General features: G+C 43.7%; 1 protein-coding gene across 7 annotated transcripts in view; it reads right to left on the reverse strand.

The window, feature by feature from the left end:
• Positions 1-16492, reverse strand: part of RALGAPB (Ral GTPase activating protein non-catalytic subunit beta) — a 118487-nt gene that overhangs the window by 87634 nt on the left and 14361 nt on the right. For all 7 annotated transcript variants that reach the window (XM_075900745.2, XM_089769807.1, XM_089769806.1 and 4 more), the window contains exons 2-3: positions 9333-9548; positions 7866-8068 (exon numbers count right to left, since the gene is read on the reverse strand). In XM_075900745.2, the coding sequence (XP_075756860.2) occupies positions 7866-8068; positions 9333-9518 (389 nt within the window). In that variant the 5' untranslated portion in view covers positions 9519-9548. The remainder of the gene's footprint in view (positions 1-7865; positions 8069-9332; positions 9549-16492) is intronic.

The raw sequence follows: 16492 nt of genomic DNA on the forward strand, positions 1-16492 counted from the left end.
TTGTGAGGTGATCTCTCTGGCTCACTGCAGGGTACTGATTCATCCTTGCGAACCAGCCACCAGCTCTTGCCCCCTTGCAACAACCTGTCCACTTTTGGGGGGGGGGGGGGGGGGGGGGGAAGGCAAGGAGAGAAAGAGCAAGACCTGCCACCAACTGAACAGGCAACAGGACTACTGAGCCGTCCAAAGCAGGCTGGAGAGGACAGAGTTCAGGTGCTGGAAAAACAGGGGAGAAACTATGGAGTGTAAGGCAGGAGTGATAGGGGCATAGGATGGTCACATCACTTCTCACACAACTATCCAGCAGGCTCTGCACCCTACTTTCTCTCTGTCTTAAATAGATTATATAAAGTTCCTCTGAACTCTGACAACCTGGACCTTCATTCTGCAGCAAGGTACTTGGAGCTGTAGCAGCTGCAGGACTCGTAGAATTTTGCTGGAAGCTTCTTGTACATTGTAAAAACTTGTCCATGTTTTTATGGACTTAAATATGAAAATGCAATCCACAGACCAGCACCTTACTTAGCTGCATAGAAATTGTATGTAGGCTCCCTCTATTCCTAGTACCACAGAGTTTTATGTAGACAGCTATCAGACTAGGCAGGAGATGCTGCACATTTTAGCAGCTAGGTAAGAAGTAATTGGGACAGTCGGCACCAAGAGGCACCCAGGACAATTGAGATGGTCAGACAATCACACTGGCTGGGTGTTCCCCTTAAAATAATTATTAGCAAAACAGATAAATCACAGTGTGTCATCCTGAGTCAGTACTGAAATGAGACAAATTCACCCCTCAGACCTGCCCTCCCAGGCTCAGTGATGCAGGCAGTGCTTCAAAAATACAATGGGTTCATGCAGTCGGGAGTTTTCCTCCCAGCTTCAAAGGTGGGCTAGGGACCACAACTGCAACCATAATACTGATTTTAACTGCTAAAACAGGAACCTAACATTAATGTTATTTTCCCTTAGCCCTCATTGTTTCCCCTGTCCTCAGAAGTATCTTAACATTAAACTAGAACTTAAGTCTGTATGAAGGTTAATGCCCTTAGAAGGATGGTCCAGTGGTTATAGCATTAGCCTCATAATCAGGAGAATTTGGTTCAAGTGCCAACTCCACCGTAAAGACCCTGCACAACCTTGGCAAGACACTTTGCTTCTGTGCCTTCGTGCCTGACCTGTAAAATGGAGGTAACAGCAGGTGGCCTGACAGCAAACCTATTAAAGAGGGGGAAGGACTCGCTATTGAAGCGGAGGCTGGTAGGACTCCTGTATTTCGTTCATACACTACAAATCAGGGGGAAGTAGGCCTGGCCCAGGAAAGCTCATCACCTATTAAACCATCTTGTTAGTCTTTAAAGTGCTACATAGTTTTTCCACTCTGATTTGTAAAAACAAAAGGATTTGAAATTTTAAATCAAATTAATTTAAATCGTGATTTAACTCACTAGTCACTAGGAAGACTCGATTTAATCATTGTTTTCTACATAAAAAGTGCATTCTTGTTGGTTGTCATAACATTAATACATATTCTTCACAACTCAGAGATGGATGTAGGTTTCATTTTTAGAAGGTACACACTATACATTTTTAAACAGTGATTTATTTTGAAAACTTTTCAGATTAGTTTTACAGCGGTATCAGAAAATGAACACTTTCTCGGTTATTTCATTTACCACAGGTAACTCAGATATTTATCAAGTCATTGGGAGGTGGACTATCTCTAATTCAACATGTTAATCATTAGTATTTGGAGTATTTTCTTGCCATACTGTATTAGGAGAACACCGCTAGACACTTTTAAACTGTTTTATTTAACTAAAACACCACCACTGTTCTGAATGTTTTTCTGTCAACAGCAAATGTAACATTTTAACAAAACAAGCAAATGATTTAATATAGTTATGCATTCATATTTTTTAAAATCAAGTTTTAAAATTGTTTTTAACTAAAATAGTTAAATACTTTTTAAACAAAAATTGACTGTCAGCCAAGCCAACATAAGAAACTTAAAATATCGGCTTCTATTCACTGAACTTTTTGAGAGAGGTAAGGCATTGACTCTGTGTACACAAGTTTGAAGAAGGACAACAGGGTTTAGCTCTGTTATTTCTCACCTCTATACATTATGTATTTATTTAAAAACATTTTTGCTGTTAACAAGCATGATATCCCTGAGACAGAACACTGAGTCCCACTGGGTAGATAGATTAACTAAATAATCTATACAGACACTTCCGGAACTCATAAAATTGGGTCCCTAATCCATGAACTATTAGCACTCATTTACAAAACTTTTCTTAAACATTACATGAATTAGAATTAATAATCCCTATTCCATGTTGAGATATCTTTGAGCTATGATGTATCTCAATACAAACTTATTTTTGCATAGGATTTTTCCTCAAAAAGCATTTTTTCAAAAAAACTGATTTTTTTAATCATTGATTTTTATAAAACCATTGATTTTTATCCATTCTGCTACAAATCTTATTTTATCTTTAAGGGCAACAATCATATCTAGATACCACTGCTTTTCTAGCTCACAAGACCTGCTTGTGGAATCTCACCCAGGGCAACAGGCACTGCGGTAATATCCATCACAGGGATAGAAGTGATTGCAAAAAGACAATGTGATAAGAATCTCTAGATGCCTTCGAGTTTCCGAGTCAGCACTTGAGAATGCAGCTAGGAGGACAGGGTTGGGGATTTCTTTGCCATGTTTTTGCTTGTTTAAATGTCTATCATCTTACTTTTAGCCTTTCTAGTAAAGCATCTGAAATACCATGTCTATCTTTGGTGTGAGACCAAGTCAGAACAGATTATTAAATATTCAGATATTTGACTTTGAAGGAGTTTAATGAAGGTCCTTGTGCTTTGCACTTCAGAGATAATCATACAGATTAGCCTTAGCTCTAGTCTTCTGCTAGCAGGAAGAGCAGGCTGTGGTAAGCACTCACACTGTGGCCACAGCGTGAATTTTGCACTCACTCTACTATAAGAACAGTGTAGCTAGCCATCTACGCTAGTATATCCTACAAGGCAGATGGCCTTAGTCACTAAAAACTGTAATTCACCTGCCTATTTAATTGTGTGAGAGCTTGGTGACAGACAAATGTAATTTTAGTGATAACCACCGACAGACAATACTCCCCTCTTCTTCCTCACTTAGTACTTGGGGGGCATGCCTGAACAGATCACCAATTTGTCCGCGGTCATAACAGGCCAATCATTTTAATTACTAGATCAGAGTGTGGATTCGAACTACTGAAAAGCACAAAAATGGTGGTTGCTGTAGCTTGGAAACTCTGGCACCCATGTATCGAAAGGCAGCTTCAAGGATACAGATCTGATTTTTCTGCAACTTTGCCCCACCAACAACTCAGGGCAACAAATCTCACTAAATATTTCCGGCTTCATACCCATCAATTTCTTTTAGTGCTACAGCATCTCTTTCAGGGATATTTTTGCTTTGAAGAGTGCAAAGGAATGGAGAGTCCACCAGATCTCTAAGTAAACTGATCCACTGATTATTACAAATCATTTAAAAATCTGCACTTGATTTCTAATCTGAATTTGTCTAATTCCCACATTTTAACAGTGGATCTCATTATGCCTTTCTGCTAAAGTAAAATATGTCAAATACCTCTTTCCCACATAGGTAGTTGTAGATAATAATTAAATCATTTCTTAATCTTGTCTTCCATAAATTAAATAGATTGTGTTTCCCAAATTTTTCTACTCTGAGGCACATCTTCCAGACTTCAAATCATTTTCAGTTTTTCCAACAAACTTTTTAAGTGTGGACACCAGAACTGGACATAACAAGAAGCAGAAGGCGTAAGATAAACAAGGAGAATATCAAACTTTCTATTGCCTATGAGGGATGGGAGGGGTAATACTTTTTTCTAGACATCCCAGGATTCAGTAACTAAATTGCCTGTAAAGGATTAAACCCAGAACAGAGGGTACCAGAAAGTGTTGGCAGGGAGCCAGGAGACCCAATGGGAAGAGAGTGAGAAATCTGTGTATGAGAGGGAAGCAGGAGCTGGGAGAGAGATAAAGTAAGCTTTGCAACCAAACATGGAATTTTCAGCAATATTCATGTCTAGAAAGAACAGAATCTTAAAACAACAGACTTGAGTAGTCAGGGAATGTGTAGTTGGATCTGATCAAGTTATTTTATTTCTTGGTTTGTGGGACATCTGTGCGGATTTACCTCCTTCCCCCAAAAACATTAACTGGAATGGAATCTCAGGGAAGCAATTCTCTGTGATTTAATCAGGTTTTTCTAGTTGCTCTGTAACACCTAGCAGTCGAGTACCGTATTTTAACGAATATAAACTGTGGGTTATATTCGTTTTTACAAACTCTGCACCCTCCCCTTCCTCCCCCTCCGCCCCCCGCCATGGGGTATACTCAGGTGTGGAGCATATAACTTTTTTTTTTTTAAAACACACCTGGGGGTGAGTGCGGCTGCACAGGAACCGGGTGGTGAGTGTTTCCCCTGCCACGAGGCTTGGCCTCTGAAAGCTACGAGGGGGGTTAAGTGCTCCCCCACCCGGATCAGGATCACAGGCAGGCATCACGGGGCACAGTGCTGGGCAGGCCATGCAGCACATGCCTTGCAGAATGCCCGCCACCCCCCCCCCACTCTGAGAGCCCCTGCGGGCTGAGCCTTTACCAGGCTGGGGTTGAGAGCTGCAAACGCCTTTGCCCCCACAGAGAGCCAGGGCTGTATTGAACAGCCCGTGGCTGAACAATGCAGGGAAATGTATTGGGGGGGGGGCGGCGCAGCCCAGTAGCAAGGCGGGAGGTTCCTGGCCCGGGCTGACAAAGGGAAGGAGCCCGGAGCCCTGCCCTGGGCGTCAAGTGGCCCATGCCACGGATCACTGCAAACTGCCCGTGGCGCCCCCTGGCAACCCACTTGCCATCTCCCATGCACCCCCTTGCCACTCCTCCTTGTAGCCCCCTTGCCACACCTCGGAGCAATTGCGGGTGTGGGGCTCGGCGGCCAGCAGCAGCAGCAGCAGGAGGCTGCAGGCGGCACAGTGCACAGAAGCGGGGGCAGGCAGGAATATAGCCACACGCAAATAAACCCCACCCCTCCCCCACAGGCTACACTCGTGTGCGGGGTATACAGGGATTTCTAAACTCAAACGGCAAACACCACGGAGTATATTCAGGTGCGGAGTAAATTCACTAAAAGACAGTATTGCTTTACCAAGTATGTCTTCTTCATTTTGTTAGTAAAAATCACCTTTTAAGGCTATGATCCGATTCTTGTGTCCTAGAAGGCAGGCAGATTGAAGGTTGGCCAGTCAGAGATTACAGTTTGTTTTCAAGCTCTCTCCTGAGGTAGGGTTAAAGAGCTTGAGGTTATCCTACAGGAAGGAATTCCCAAGGGTGTTTTCCTAGTTTTCAAGGGGTTTTGTATTTGGGTGGTGACAACATAACACCTAAGGTCAGGGAAACAAACTTTGGGGAGTTTGTTTTTTGTTTTTTTGTTTAATGAGTTTTTTTTAAGCAGGAAGACTTGTGGCAAGATATTTTTAAGGTCTCTTGTGGGCCCTCACCTCCTGCACTCGAAGTACCAGAATGGGGAATAGCTTTGATCCTCATATAGAAACTGACCAGACCACTGTATCTGGAAGGTCATGCCCCATACAGTCAGCAAATCAACAAACTTACAGTTACAATGGCTTCATGCACCGTTCTAGATGGAGTCATAGATTATGCAACACTCCTACCAGCAGCCAGCCTGGCAAAGGCACAGGTTTTGTTGCTAGAAAACTCGCTAGGTATAGGATTGACACTGTTGTCAAGTCCAATTTCACTGTCAAAGAACTTGCACAGATCAGTGGAGGGTATATATTCTCTGGCAAGACCATCCGAAGAGCCATGATGATCGTGTGTCAGCTTTATTATTAGCAACTCATTGCTACCAAGCTCAGAAAAAGTCTGTCTAAAGGCATAAGTAATCATCTCATGACTATGGCTGCCACAAACAAGTGGTAGACTACCATCAGCAGTGCAAACACTGCCCTCAAGACAAATGTAGACAAAGAAAAAATTCTACAGTGACAAACACATTGTAGTGTTTAAACTGGAAGAAGATAAACTCAAAAACTGATCTTCTATGGGAAAGCTGGAAATAATGCAGTCAATTGGCAGACCAATGTAGGACAGCAGGTCTTCTATGCAGCAGTGCTCAGTAATGCTACAAGAGACCTAAATGCTGGTGTCAGGGCAGGCTTCTGATCTTCCGCAAAATTATTCAGCCTAAATATATTGCAATCCTCCACCAAGATCTCCAAGGCAGTTGATGAACTGCTGTATGCTAAAGATTGCACTTTATAGAAGCATACTCAAAGAGAGATGATAGATCAATTACAGACACATTTCCAGAGTCTACAAATACATAGGCTGACAATCCAAAACAGAAAGAAAATGTGTATCAACCTGCACCAGGAAAACCCTACAAGAAACCAGAAGTCACCATCATCAGCTTGGCAGCAAATCTGTGAGTGATGCTACTCTAGACAAGAAACTGACAAGCTGCATTAACAAACCAGTTCATAATTAGTAGACTATGAGGAAGAACCTGGCAGCAATTTTGTATTAAGCTTCAAAAACAAACCTAAAAAGATAAAAAGTGGTTGTACTGTTCAATTTGTTGTACAAATTCAAGACGGTCTTCACCTCAAGCTTCTAGATCAATTCCATTTACGACAGCTGCATGCCATACTCTGCAGCCAGGAACAGAATCAATAGTTACAAGTAACAGAGTTCTGAAATGCAGCCACTTCAAGGGACTGAAGCCATGCTCACTGCAACACAGTGCTGCTGGGCTGGCCATATGTTCAGGATGGGTGGCACCAGCCCAAGCAGCCGCCGTTCAGCAAACTGAAAGGAGGTAACCACAGACGAGACAGCCAGAAACACTGACGCACAAACTGAGGCAGAGCATCACTGCCATCCACAGCTGAGAGTCAGCAGTACCCTGACGAGCAATGGGGTTACTCAGAAACTAATCACCACATGGCTCTTGAGGTACAGAGGCAGAGTTGTAAACAGCAGCAGCTTCAGTGGATAGGCTGTAATCCCCTCCTTGATACTGAACTGCATGTGCATCCAAGTGTTCCCTCTTCCAGTATCATCTTCCGTCATGGACAATCATTACCTGCCCAAGCATCGCATTTGCCCTCTTGGCAACAGCACCACGCCGGGAGCTCATGCTCCACTGCTTATCTACCTTAGCTGCTGGCTCCTGCTCAATGCCCCTGCATTCCAGGGTGCAGTCCCCCATCTTGTCCTTACCTTACATTTTTAAGAAACACACAAGTTTCTGATGTCTCCATCTGTTCAGTCTCATGTGCTTTGCACTTATTTGGAACAGAGCCTTCAGTATCATCTTCTGTTGATTCAAGCCATTAGTGCTTTTTAAGCTTTCTGGTTTTGAAACCATGCACCAAAAGCTCAGCAGGGGTATCTGATGCTGTCCAAATATTTTTCAAGATTTTTCCCAAATCATGCAACTATCCATTGACATACTCTTCTTATAAAGAGTGTTAAGAGTATTTAGTGAGAGAGAGTCAGGAATGATTTGCAAATTAAGTTGTCTAACCAAGGCAGCAAAAGCAGCTGCACAGTTTACAATTCAAAGCTGCCAGCCCCTTTCAAACTTCAGACCCAGTTGTGTTTTGCAACAGAGACAAGTCATTTATTTTATTACAAATCCTACTCCGGTTTGGCTAGAAAGTGAAAGAACTGTTGGCTTTTCTGGCAAAAGAACAACATGACTGTAGCTGAAAAGCCCAGACCCCATCTCTTACCCCCTCCCCTGACACTACAGATCTGTTTCTCACCTTGGCACAAAGAGATTTTGTAGATGTTTGAGAATGCTCTGAACATAAAGGTTTGGTTCCTTAACAACAGGTAAAGGAATGGAGTCTTTAGGTAATACAAGAGCCATAATCCAGTCAGTATATACATCGACACAATACTTCACAGTGTCGCCCTCCAATGGGAGAGTCAGTCCATAACAAACCACCTCCATGGTCCATTTTACCTAAACACAGAAAGGCGAGGATGTTAACACATTGTACCAAACAGGAGCATGTCTACATGTTCCAAACAAGCCTCCACGGGCCAAAAGAGATCCCCTTTCCATTTTAGCTTTTAGTAAGAATATAGGAACATACGCATCTCTTGTTCAAGCAGTATTTCAGGTTGTGTGTGTTTATAGGATATATGTAAAGGGACACTTTCCCTTAGGGAACAGGCTGGAGCCCACAGTGTGGGGATAACCAAGAAGGGCCTGCCACACCCTGGGGTCAAGTTGTATGAAAAGGAGAGGGCAGGGAGCAGCAGCCAAATGGGCTTGCAATTAGTCCTGAAAACTTATTAAAGGACACATGGAATTTGGATAGTGTGTGTTGGCTGCCTCTTGCCCATAGGCTGTAAAAGCAGACCTGTGCTTCCTCAATGGCAGGAATTAAGGTGAGACAGACCCACATCATGACATGGACCTCAAAGGGTATGTAAATAGAACCCAACTTGCAGATTGTAAATCCTGGCACCTAGCAGACTTAACATGGCAACAAAACATACTAGCCTGCAATACTAGTCAGCTTGTTTTCCACGTAACATCTGCACCTTCAAACAATACAGCATTTCCTATGGTTGCTAGATCCGCCCTCCGTTGCCATTTACTATTAGTGGGATACAGTAACATAGCATCACAGCCTCGACATTTATTTTCATTCATAATAAAATAAAGATTTTAAGCACTTTCCGTTTACATTAAACTGGCAGTTTAGCCAACCTGAAATTTGACAACAGCTCTTCATACTTTTTAACACAGTACAAGACTGAACAACGTAACTGACAGGTTATTATAGTGTTAGGAAAAGTAAATACTCCTAATGCTGATAAATAATAGGTAAAGACACTGCGCACATGTTGGTTGCTGTCTAGGACTGAGAAATGGTATTCAATATTTGTCTGTTGTGCCATAAATTCTAAGAAGTTGGCCCGAACAGAAAACAAGAAATGTAGCAACTTTAGTAGCTCTCCAGACAGGGAGGCTCTCCAGCTAGGTAGAGTGCACAGAAAATAATATTCCCTGGTGAGGAAGAGAATGGAATTGACTTATGCTATGAATTTGCTGTTGGGAAAAACTTTCTACAGATCACTAATTTAGGACTCGAAATGTACTTCAGAGATCTCGGATTCTTTAAAAAAATGCAAAGTTACACGGCCGAAAGCTACATCAATCATTGCGTGGCAGTTACTATGCAAACAGAATCAGAACCTGGGTGAGGGACACTTACTTCTTTATCTGTTTTTAGTAAACTCTCGCTCCCAGCTGCAGACGGTGTATTTAAGGCTTGCCCAAGGGGACGCACCACTGCATTTGCCACCTCCCTCCCCACATTATCGGGATAGCTGTGAAGTACACTGGTGTGACCCTGATCATTTTGAATGACGAGATGCAGGGACCTCCACTCTGAGTACATAGTGTCTCTATGCCACTGGCCAAGCAGTACCTGCAACAAGAGAAAGAAGCCATTATTAAACGTATTTACAGCACACATTAATAGAACTCTGGCTGGACGACACAGAACATACCCATTACAGATTTAAGAGAGACAAATGAATGCTTCACATCCATTGAGAACTGGACAGGGGAAAAAAATATCGAACAGCAGCCATTCAACTCCAAGAGGTCTCAAATGGAGTCCAGAGAACCAGTATGTTGACTATATGAAATCTGTTAATTAAGTTCCAAGTAGAAATTACAGCTCAGACATCAATCTTCCACCTCTTGAACCTCTCCTGCATTATAGGATGGTCCGGTGTCATTTTAAATAACTCCTGCTCTTTCCCAGCAATTATGGAACAAACACTGTTCTTGTTCTAACACCTCTTTTTGCTTTGAATGGAGTTCAATTCCAGAAGTACTCCATGAATTTAAGCTGTGGTGCTAATACACATTAGGCCCTGGCAACACCTATGGTACCAAGGAAGGGTCACATGACAGATTTCAAAGAAATGACAAGCTATTAAAAAGTTAAGATGATCTGCAGACATGATCTTGGGGAAGGCAGGTAAAATTCTGCCCCTTTACATGTAAGGACCTGGGACTACTGGGAAAGAATTAGCTAAGAAAATGAGTGAATTGTAGCATGCACTCCAACGTTCCACTTAAATAAGCCCCCTCTTTTCTTACAAGTTAACGAAACAAACATCCAAAAAAGGTACTTTCAAACATCACTAACCCACAAACCCAATGAAACTTGGAAAGAAAAACAATTTCCATTTCTCTACAGGATCTGCTGTGATGTCTCAAAGTCTTCACTACGTGCACATACGTATTACAGTGAACCCTCGTTTATCGCGGTAGATAGGTTACAAACCCGACCGCGATAGTTGAAAATCCGCGAAGTAGGGACATGTATATTTAACATGTATACAGCGAGCCTCGCTACTTCGCGGTTCGACCATCGCGGATTCACGTATATACATAATGTAATGAAAAAAGTCCGCGAAGTCGTGAATCCGCGATGGTCGAACCGCGAAGTAGCGAGGGCTCACTGTAAAGTACATTAACAAGTACTGCTATTTGGCATTTCACATAAGTCGGTCACTCAAATTGTAAACTCTTTTGGGGTAGAGGCTCTTTTCCAAGGAGAAAGGAAGGTACATAAAACATGTACTCTTCCTAGCACAACATGGCCCATAAATGTTCCTGCAATAGAACTAATCAAAAAAATCAATTTATACAACATGTGCTGGTCTTAATTTTATCCTCTGCTCTCTCAGGGCTTGTCTACACAAGGAAACTCACAGTATTCCTTTTGTTGACACACTTCTTCTGAAATAAAAGTCCACACAAACTAAAATATTATAATTATGCCACTAAATTAAGAACAGCCATACTGGATTAGACCAGTATCCTGTCTTCCAACAGCAGCCAGTGCCAGGTGCTTCAGAAGGAACAAACAGAACACAATCATCACTCCTGCCGTCCACTCCTAGCTCCAGGCATTCAGGGACCAGAGACACTCAGAGGATGGGATGGCATCCCTGCCAATCCTGACTCATAACCACTGATGGACCAGTCCTCCGGGAACTTACATAGGTTATTTTTAATCTTATTATAGTTTTGGCCTTCACAACAGCCATGGCAAGAAGTACTACACATGGACTATGCACTGTGTGAAGCAGTTTTGTTTTAAACTTGCTGCCTATTAATTTCACTGGGTGTGCCTGTGTTGTTGTGTGGTGTGAAAGAGAAATAACACTTCCGATTCACCTTCTATAGATCCATCAAGATTGCAGAGACCTCTCTCAGATCCTCCCCTTAGTCATTTCTTTCCCAAGCTGAAAAGCCCCAGTCTTTTTATTCTCTACTCAGATGGAAGGAGTTTCATGCCCCTATTCATTTTTGGCGCCCTTCTCTGTACCTTTCCTATTTATCCTTTTTTATATGGGTGACCGACCTGCACACAGTATGCCAAACAGATTTTTATCCTGGAAGGGTGATACTGTCTGCCTTCAGATCTATCCCGCATGTAGCACATAGCCCAGCTCAGCTCCGGGCTGCAGGTAGCCAGCCCAACAGGGTCAAACTCTGGGCTGCCGGTGCAGTAGGGTCCCTCTTGGTCTCTGCTGGCTGCCTCACATCCTGCACTGCTGCCTTGTGGCCCCACTATGGGGAGCAGTCTCTGGGCGGATGGCACTGCCCATAAGTAGGTTGAGAACTACTAATCTATCACTCTCCCAAAGGTTCCTCACATTGTTAGGCTGTCACTGCTCATTCTGGGGACATTTTCAGAGAACTATCCACAAGGACTCCAAAACCCCTTTCTTGAGTGGTAACAGCTAGGCTACGTCTATACTGGCCCCTTTTCTGGAAGGGGCATGTTAATTTCAGCGATCGCAATAGGGAAATCCGCAGGCGATTTAAATATCCCCCGCGGCATTTAAATAAAAATGTCCGCCGCTTTTTTCCGGCTTTTAGAAAAGCCGGAAAAGAGCGCCTACACTGGCCCCGATCCTCCGGAAAAAGCGCCCTTTTCCGGAGGATCTTATTCCTACAAATAAGATCCTCCGGAAAAGGGCGCTTTTTCCGGAGGATCGGGGCCAGTGTAGACGCTCAGAAAAGCCGGAAAAAAGCGGCGGACATTTTTATTTAAATGCCGCGGGGGATATTTAAATCCCCCGCGGATTTCCCTATTGCGATCGCTGAAATTAACATGCCCCTTCCGGAAAAGGGGCCAGTGTAGACGTAGCCCTAATGTATAGCTGGGTTTGTGGTTCCCAATATGCATCATAGGGAGATAAGCAAGTAGTTGACTACTTGACTACCTGAGAAGCCTACATTTATTGGGTAGTCGAGTGGAGTACTCGTTTCCCACCCCTCCCCCCGCTGCCATTGTATGAGAGGCAGCAAGGGGGGGTAGGAACCAGTTCTGAGGGGAGCCGGCTTAAAAGCCGGTTCCCCCAGCACCATCTCCACAGTGCTGCCTGCCTTCCCCCTCTGCCTCTGATATAGGGGAGGCTGCTCTAGCAGTAGCCCCTGCCCACAACCAGCCCCGGCCACTGGACCCGGTCCCGGCTCACGCCATTCTGGGACTGCTGCGCCTTTGGACTGTACATGTAATAAGAGCTGCCCAGCTCTTAATGCTTTACTTTGCATTTATGGCCTCTAAATTCAAGCTGCCATTTCGCTGGCCAGTCACTGAGTTTCGCAAGACTTCTTTGTAACACTTCACATTCTGCTTTGGATTTAACTATTCTACACATTTTGCCAACTCACCATTTCTCCTTTTCCAGATCAGCTATGTATATGTTGAACAGCACTGCTCACAGTACACTCCTCTGTGGGACACCACAATTTACCTATGTCCACTCTGAAAACTGACCATTTATTCCTACTCATTGATTCCTGTCTTTTAACCAGTTATCAATCCATGAAAGGAATTTCCCTCTTATCTCCTGACTGTTCACTTGGCTTAAAAGCCTTTGGTAAGAGACCCTTTCAAAGGCTTTTTCGAAGTCTCAACACACTACATGCACTGGGGCACCAGGAGCCACATGATTCTTGACCCCCTCAAAGAATTTTAAGAGATTGGGGAGGCATGATTTCCCTTTGCAACAAGCTGTGTTGACCCTCCACCACCACCACCCCCAAAAAAACCATGTTCATCTGATAAGTGTGTTCTTTAATACAGTTTCAATCAATTTGCCTGGTAATGAAGTTATGATCCAGAAGCAACTCTGGCAATTATAGTCTGGTAAACCTTTTTCAAACACTGGCATCACGTTAGCTGTTCTAAAGTTAGTAGTTCTGCAATTTCACATTTGAACAGCACCTGGTTATGGTGACTCCTTACTGTTTAATTTAACTGGACACCTCCTCTATAGATAAATCTGAGGAACTGTCCCACATTGAGATGATCACCTAAAAAGAATGGCTCAGATATGGAAATCTCCATCACATCCTCTGTAACAAAAACTGATGCAAGCAATTAATTTAGTTTCTCCACAATGGTCTTATCTTCTTCCAGTGTTCCTTTAGCAACATGATCATCCAGTGGCCCCACTGATTCCTTCACATTTCCCCATGCACACAAGCTCCACATTGTCCTCCACACTCATCATTAGAATTAATTTGCAAGATTCAAAAAGATAAAACAAGATTCAAGTGTTTGACCTGAGATATGATGTTCATCGTGCAGCCCTGAAACTTAAAACATGGAAGACTTAAGTAAGTTCAACAGAATGATCACCTTACATTTTAGGAGTACTGGAATAACTCAACTTGATGATTTTTCGCATAAAAGAACTATCTATCACTCTTCTAAGAGCTAATAACTAAGTCAAGACTCAAGTGAGCACAGCTGAGCAGGCTATTTCTAAGGCTACCCTTTTTAGAAGACAAGTACGATATCATTTGGGGGTTGCATACACACTGCTGAAGCTCTGAGTCACCCACATAGTGAGCTTTAAGTTACAATCACATAAAATAATCACTGAAGTGTTTTAAAAAAGCCTCAGATGCTCTTGCCTTCAATGAAGGCTTATAGTTTGGGTTTAAGTTTGAGCTACAGGAGGAAGAATGTCACAGCTCTGCTTACAGACTTAACATCCCTAGAAATTGTGGGATCCAATTCCCAGCAATTCTCGTTAGGTAGACAGAGATCTTCCAAGACTATGTCACCATATCTGGAGAGTTGCCTAGTTTTACAACAGGATGCACAAAAAGCATTAGCAAAGTCAGCACAAAACTAAAGTTGCATACAGGCAGTGACAGTTACTGCTTTATAAACTGGCACAGTGATCCCTGGACGGCAGGGGGGTTGCACGGGATAAGTTTAGGGAGAGCCACAAGTGCAGAGTCAGCATTAGGGGATGGCAAGTAGGGCCCCCACTAAGCTAAGATTCATGTTGAAGGCAAAGCTCCTCCCCTGTCAGCCAGGGCTGAAATCAGACTCCTGCAAGAGAAGCAATAGTCTGGAAAGGGTGGGAATTACTGTGCTAGCCCACTTTCTAGGAAACAAACAGGGGAAGGTAAAAATGTGGCTTGCCAGCCAAGAGAAGTAAAAGGCTACTTGTTCAAAACATTTCCACTCAACTTTCTCTCTAAGAGACCCAGCACCAAACAACGAGGCAGGGTTTGCAGAGACAGCAGCGATTCTGAGGAGAAGCCTCACCACCTAAACCGCTTTGTAAGCGAGCAAAGTCTCAGGGTAGCAACCGCCCAGTGCTGGCTTCCAGACAGCACTGCTGAAAGCGTAAGTCTGATATGCTGTTGTTTTCCAGACTGACTGCTGCCTGGTCCGAGGTAGGAGACAGATGCATTCCTAATGAAGTCAATATCAAATACCGAGTCTGCAGGAAAGATATCCCTCCCTACATGTACCCAAGGAAGCAAATGTATTTGTTTTTGAAGGTGTTGGAGCACAGTGGACAGACCTAAAGCTTGGAGAGAAGAGGATTGCAAGACAGCCCGCTCCTTGAAGGGGAAATAGATGAACCACAAGTAGAAGCAGGGGATATGAGGGTAGACAAGCAGACAGTGCCAGCTAATTGAGGACCAAGGCCTTGTCTACATGGGAAGTTATACCAGTAGCCTGGCACTCAGGAGACTTGGGTTCATCCTGCTTTGCCACACATTTCCTGCGTGACCTTGGATAAGTCACTTAGTCTCTGCCACGTGTCAAAAACAGGCATTGCTATGTTTTGGGATACTTCCCTACAGGAGGGGTAGGCAGTTATTCTGGTAAACCTCCACGAGGACAGAAGAGTGTATTTGTTAGTTCAGTCACAAACATAGTAACTCTCTTCCCCCCCCCCAAAAAGGGCTCAGTGCAGATACGAGTGTCCACTCCCTGGGGAGGTGTTATATCAGTACAAAGCAGGGGTGGGGAACCTACAGCCTGGATTCGGCTCCCATCTTAACTTGACTGGGCCTGCAACAAGTCTCCACGCCAGAAGCCCCAAGCCTCAGGGCTGCTGCAGGAGCAAGCCCCAAGCCTCCGAGTTAAGTGTGCATGGGGGTAGGGGTGGGGGTTGGCTTGTATGTTGCCCTGACAGATTTTTCTGTGTCTCAGTGGGCCCTGGCTGAAAAAAGGTTCCTTATCCCTGGTATAGTCCTACCTTGGGTTATACTGAAAACAAATGCACATGCACACAAGGCCTATGTAATCCATGCGCAAGCTTTGGAGGAGAGACAGGAATCCCCAGCCCTGATTCTTCTGAGAATCCTTCAAAGGGGAAAGCGATAGCCAAAACTAGGAGCTGCACTCCTGGCAAGTTGCAGCCTCCCATGACTGGCTCCATCCTCTCTGGAAGTAGAGCAGAGGCAGCAGGTTTTTGCTTGATTTCTCCCACCATCTTCTGAGGATGGGGAGAATGTAACTTTGCTGTGTGTGGAGAAAGGACAGTCCTGGGAATAGGACAGGACTCAAGAAAGGGAAGGGCTTCTCCAGCGCTCTGTGATCACAGCTGACTGCCTGATCTTAAGGATTTGCAAGTATATGTGCATCTAACAATGGCCACATCAGACTTGTGGTCTCAATGTGGTCAGTCCTGTCAAAAACTCAGCAGAATTTGATCTTCCTGACTGTGGGGATTATTTCGTTACATGGATTCAATTCAAAGACCCTGAATGCCAATGCATTTGCCCCTTGCACTTAGCTGAGGGATATTTGGCTGTAATGAACAAATTAGAAATTTCCTTCATCTTTGAAACAGGAAAACGACGGTTACTGTTCCTAAAACAGTTTATGCCTCGGCATCGCAAAAGACTGAAAGAACTTGCTCTGATTTATAACAATTTTCAGATTACAAGTACTTAAAAAGAGCACCAGGGATAGGAAATATCTTTCTGATAATCACTTTAGGACCACTGTGTGGGAGAGTTTACTGATACAAGAATTCATAAACAGTTCATATCCATGGCAAGTTGACAGAGATCAGACTT

The sequence above is a fragment of the Pelodiscus sinensis genome, chromosome 17 (assembly GCF_052426305.1).
Source record: "Pelodiscus sinensis isolate ZL-2025 chromosome 17, ASM5242630v1, whole genome shotgun sequence".
Taxonomy (NCBI): domain Eukaryota; kingdom Metazoa; phylum Chordata; order Testudines; family Trionychidae; genus Pelodiscus; species Pelodiscus sinensis.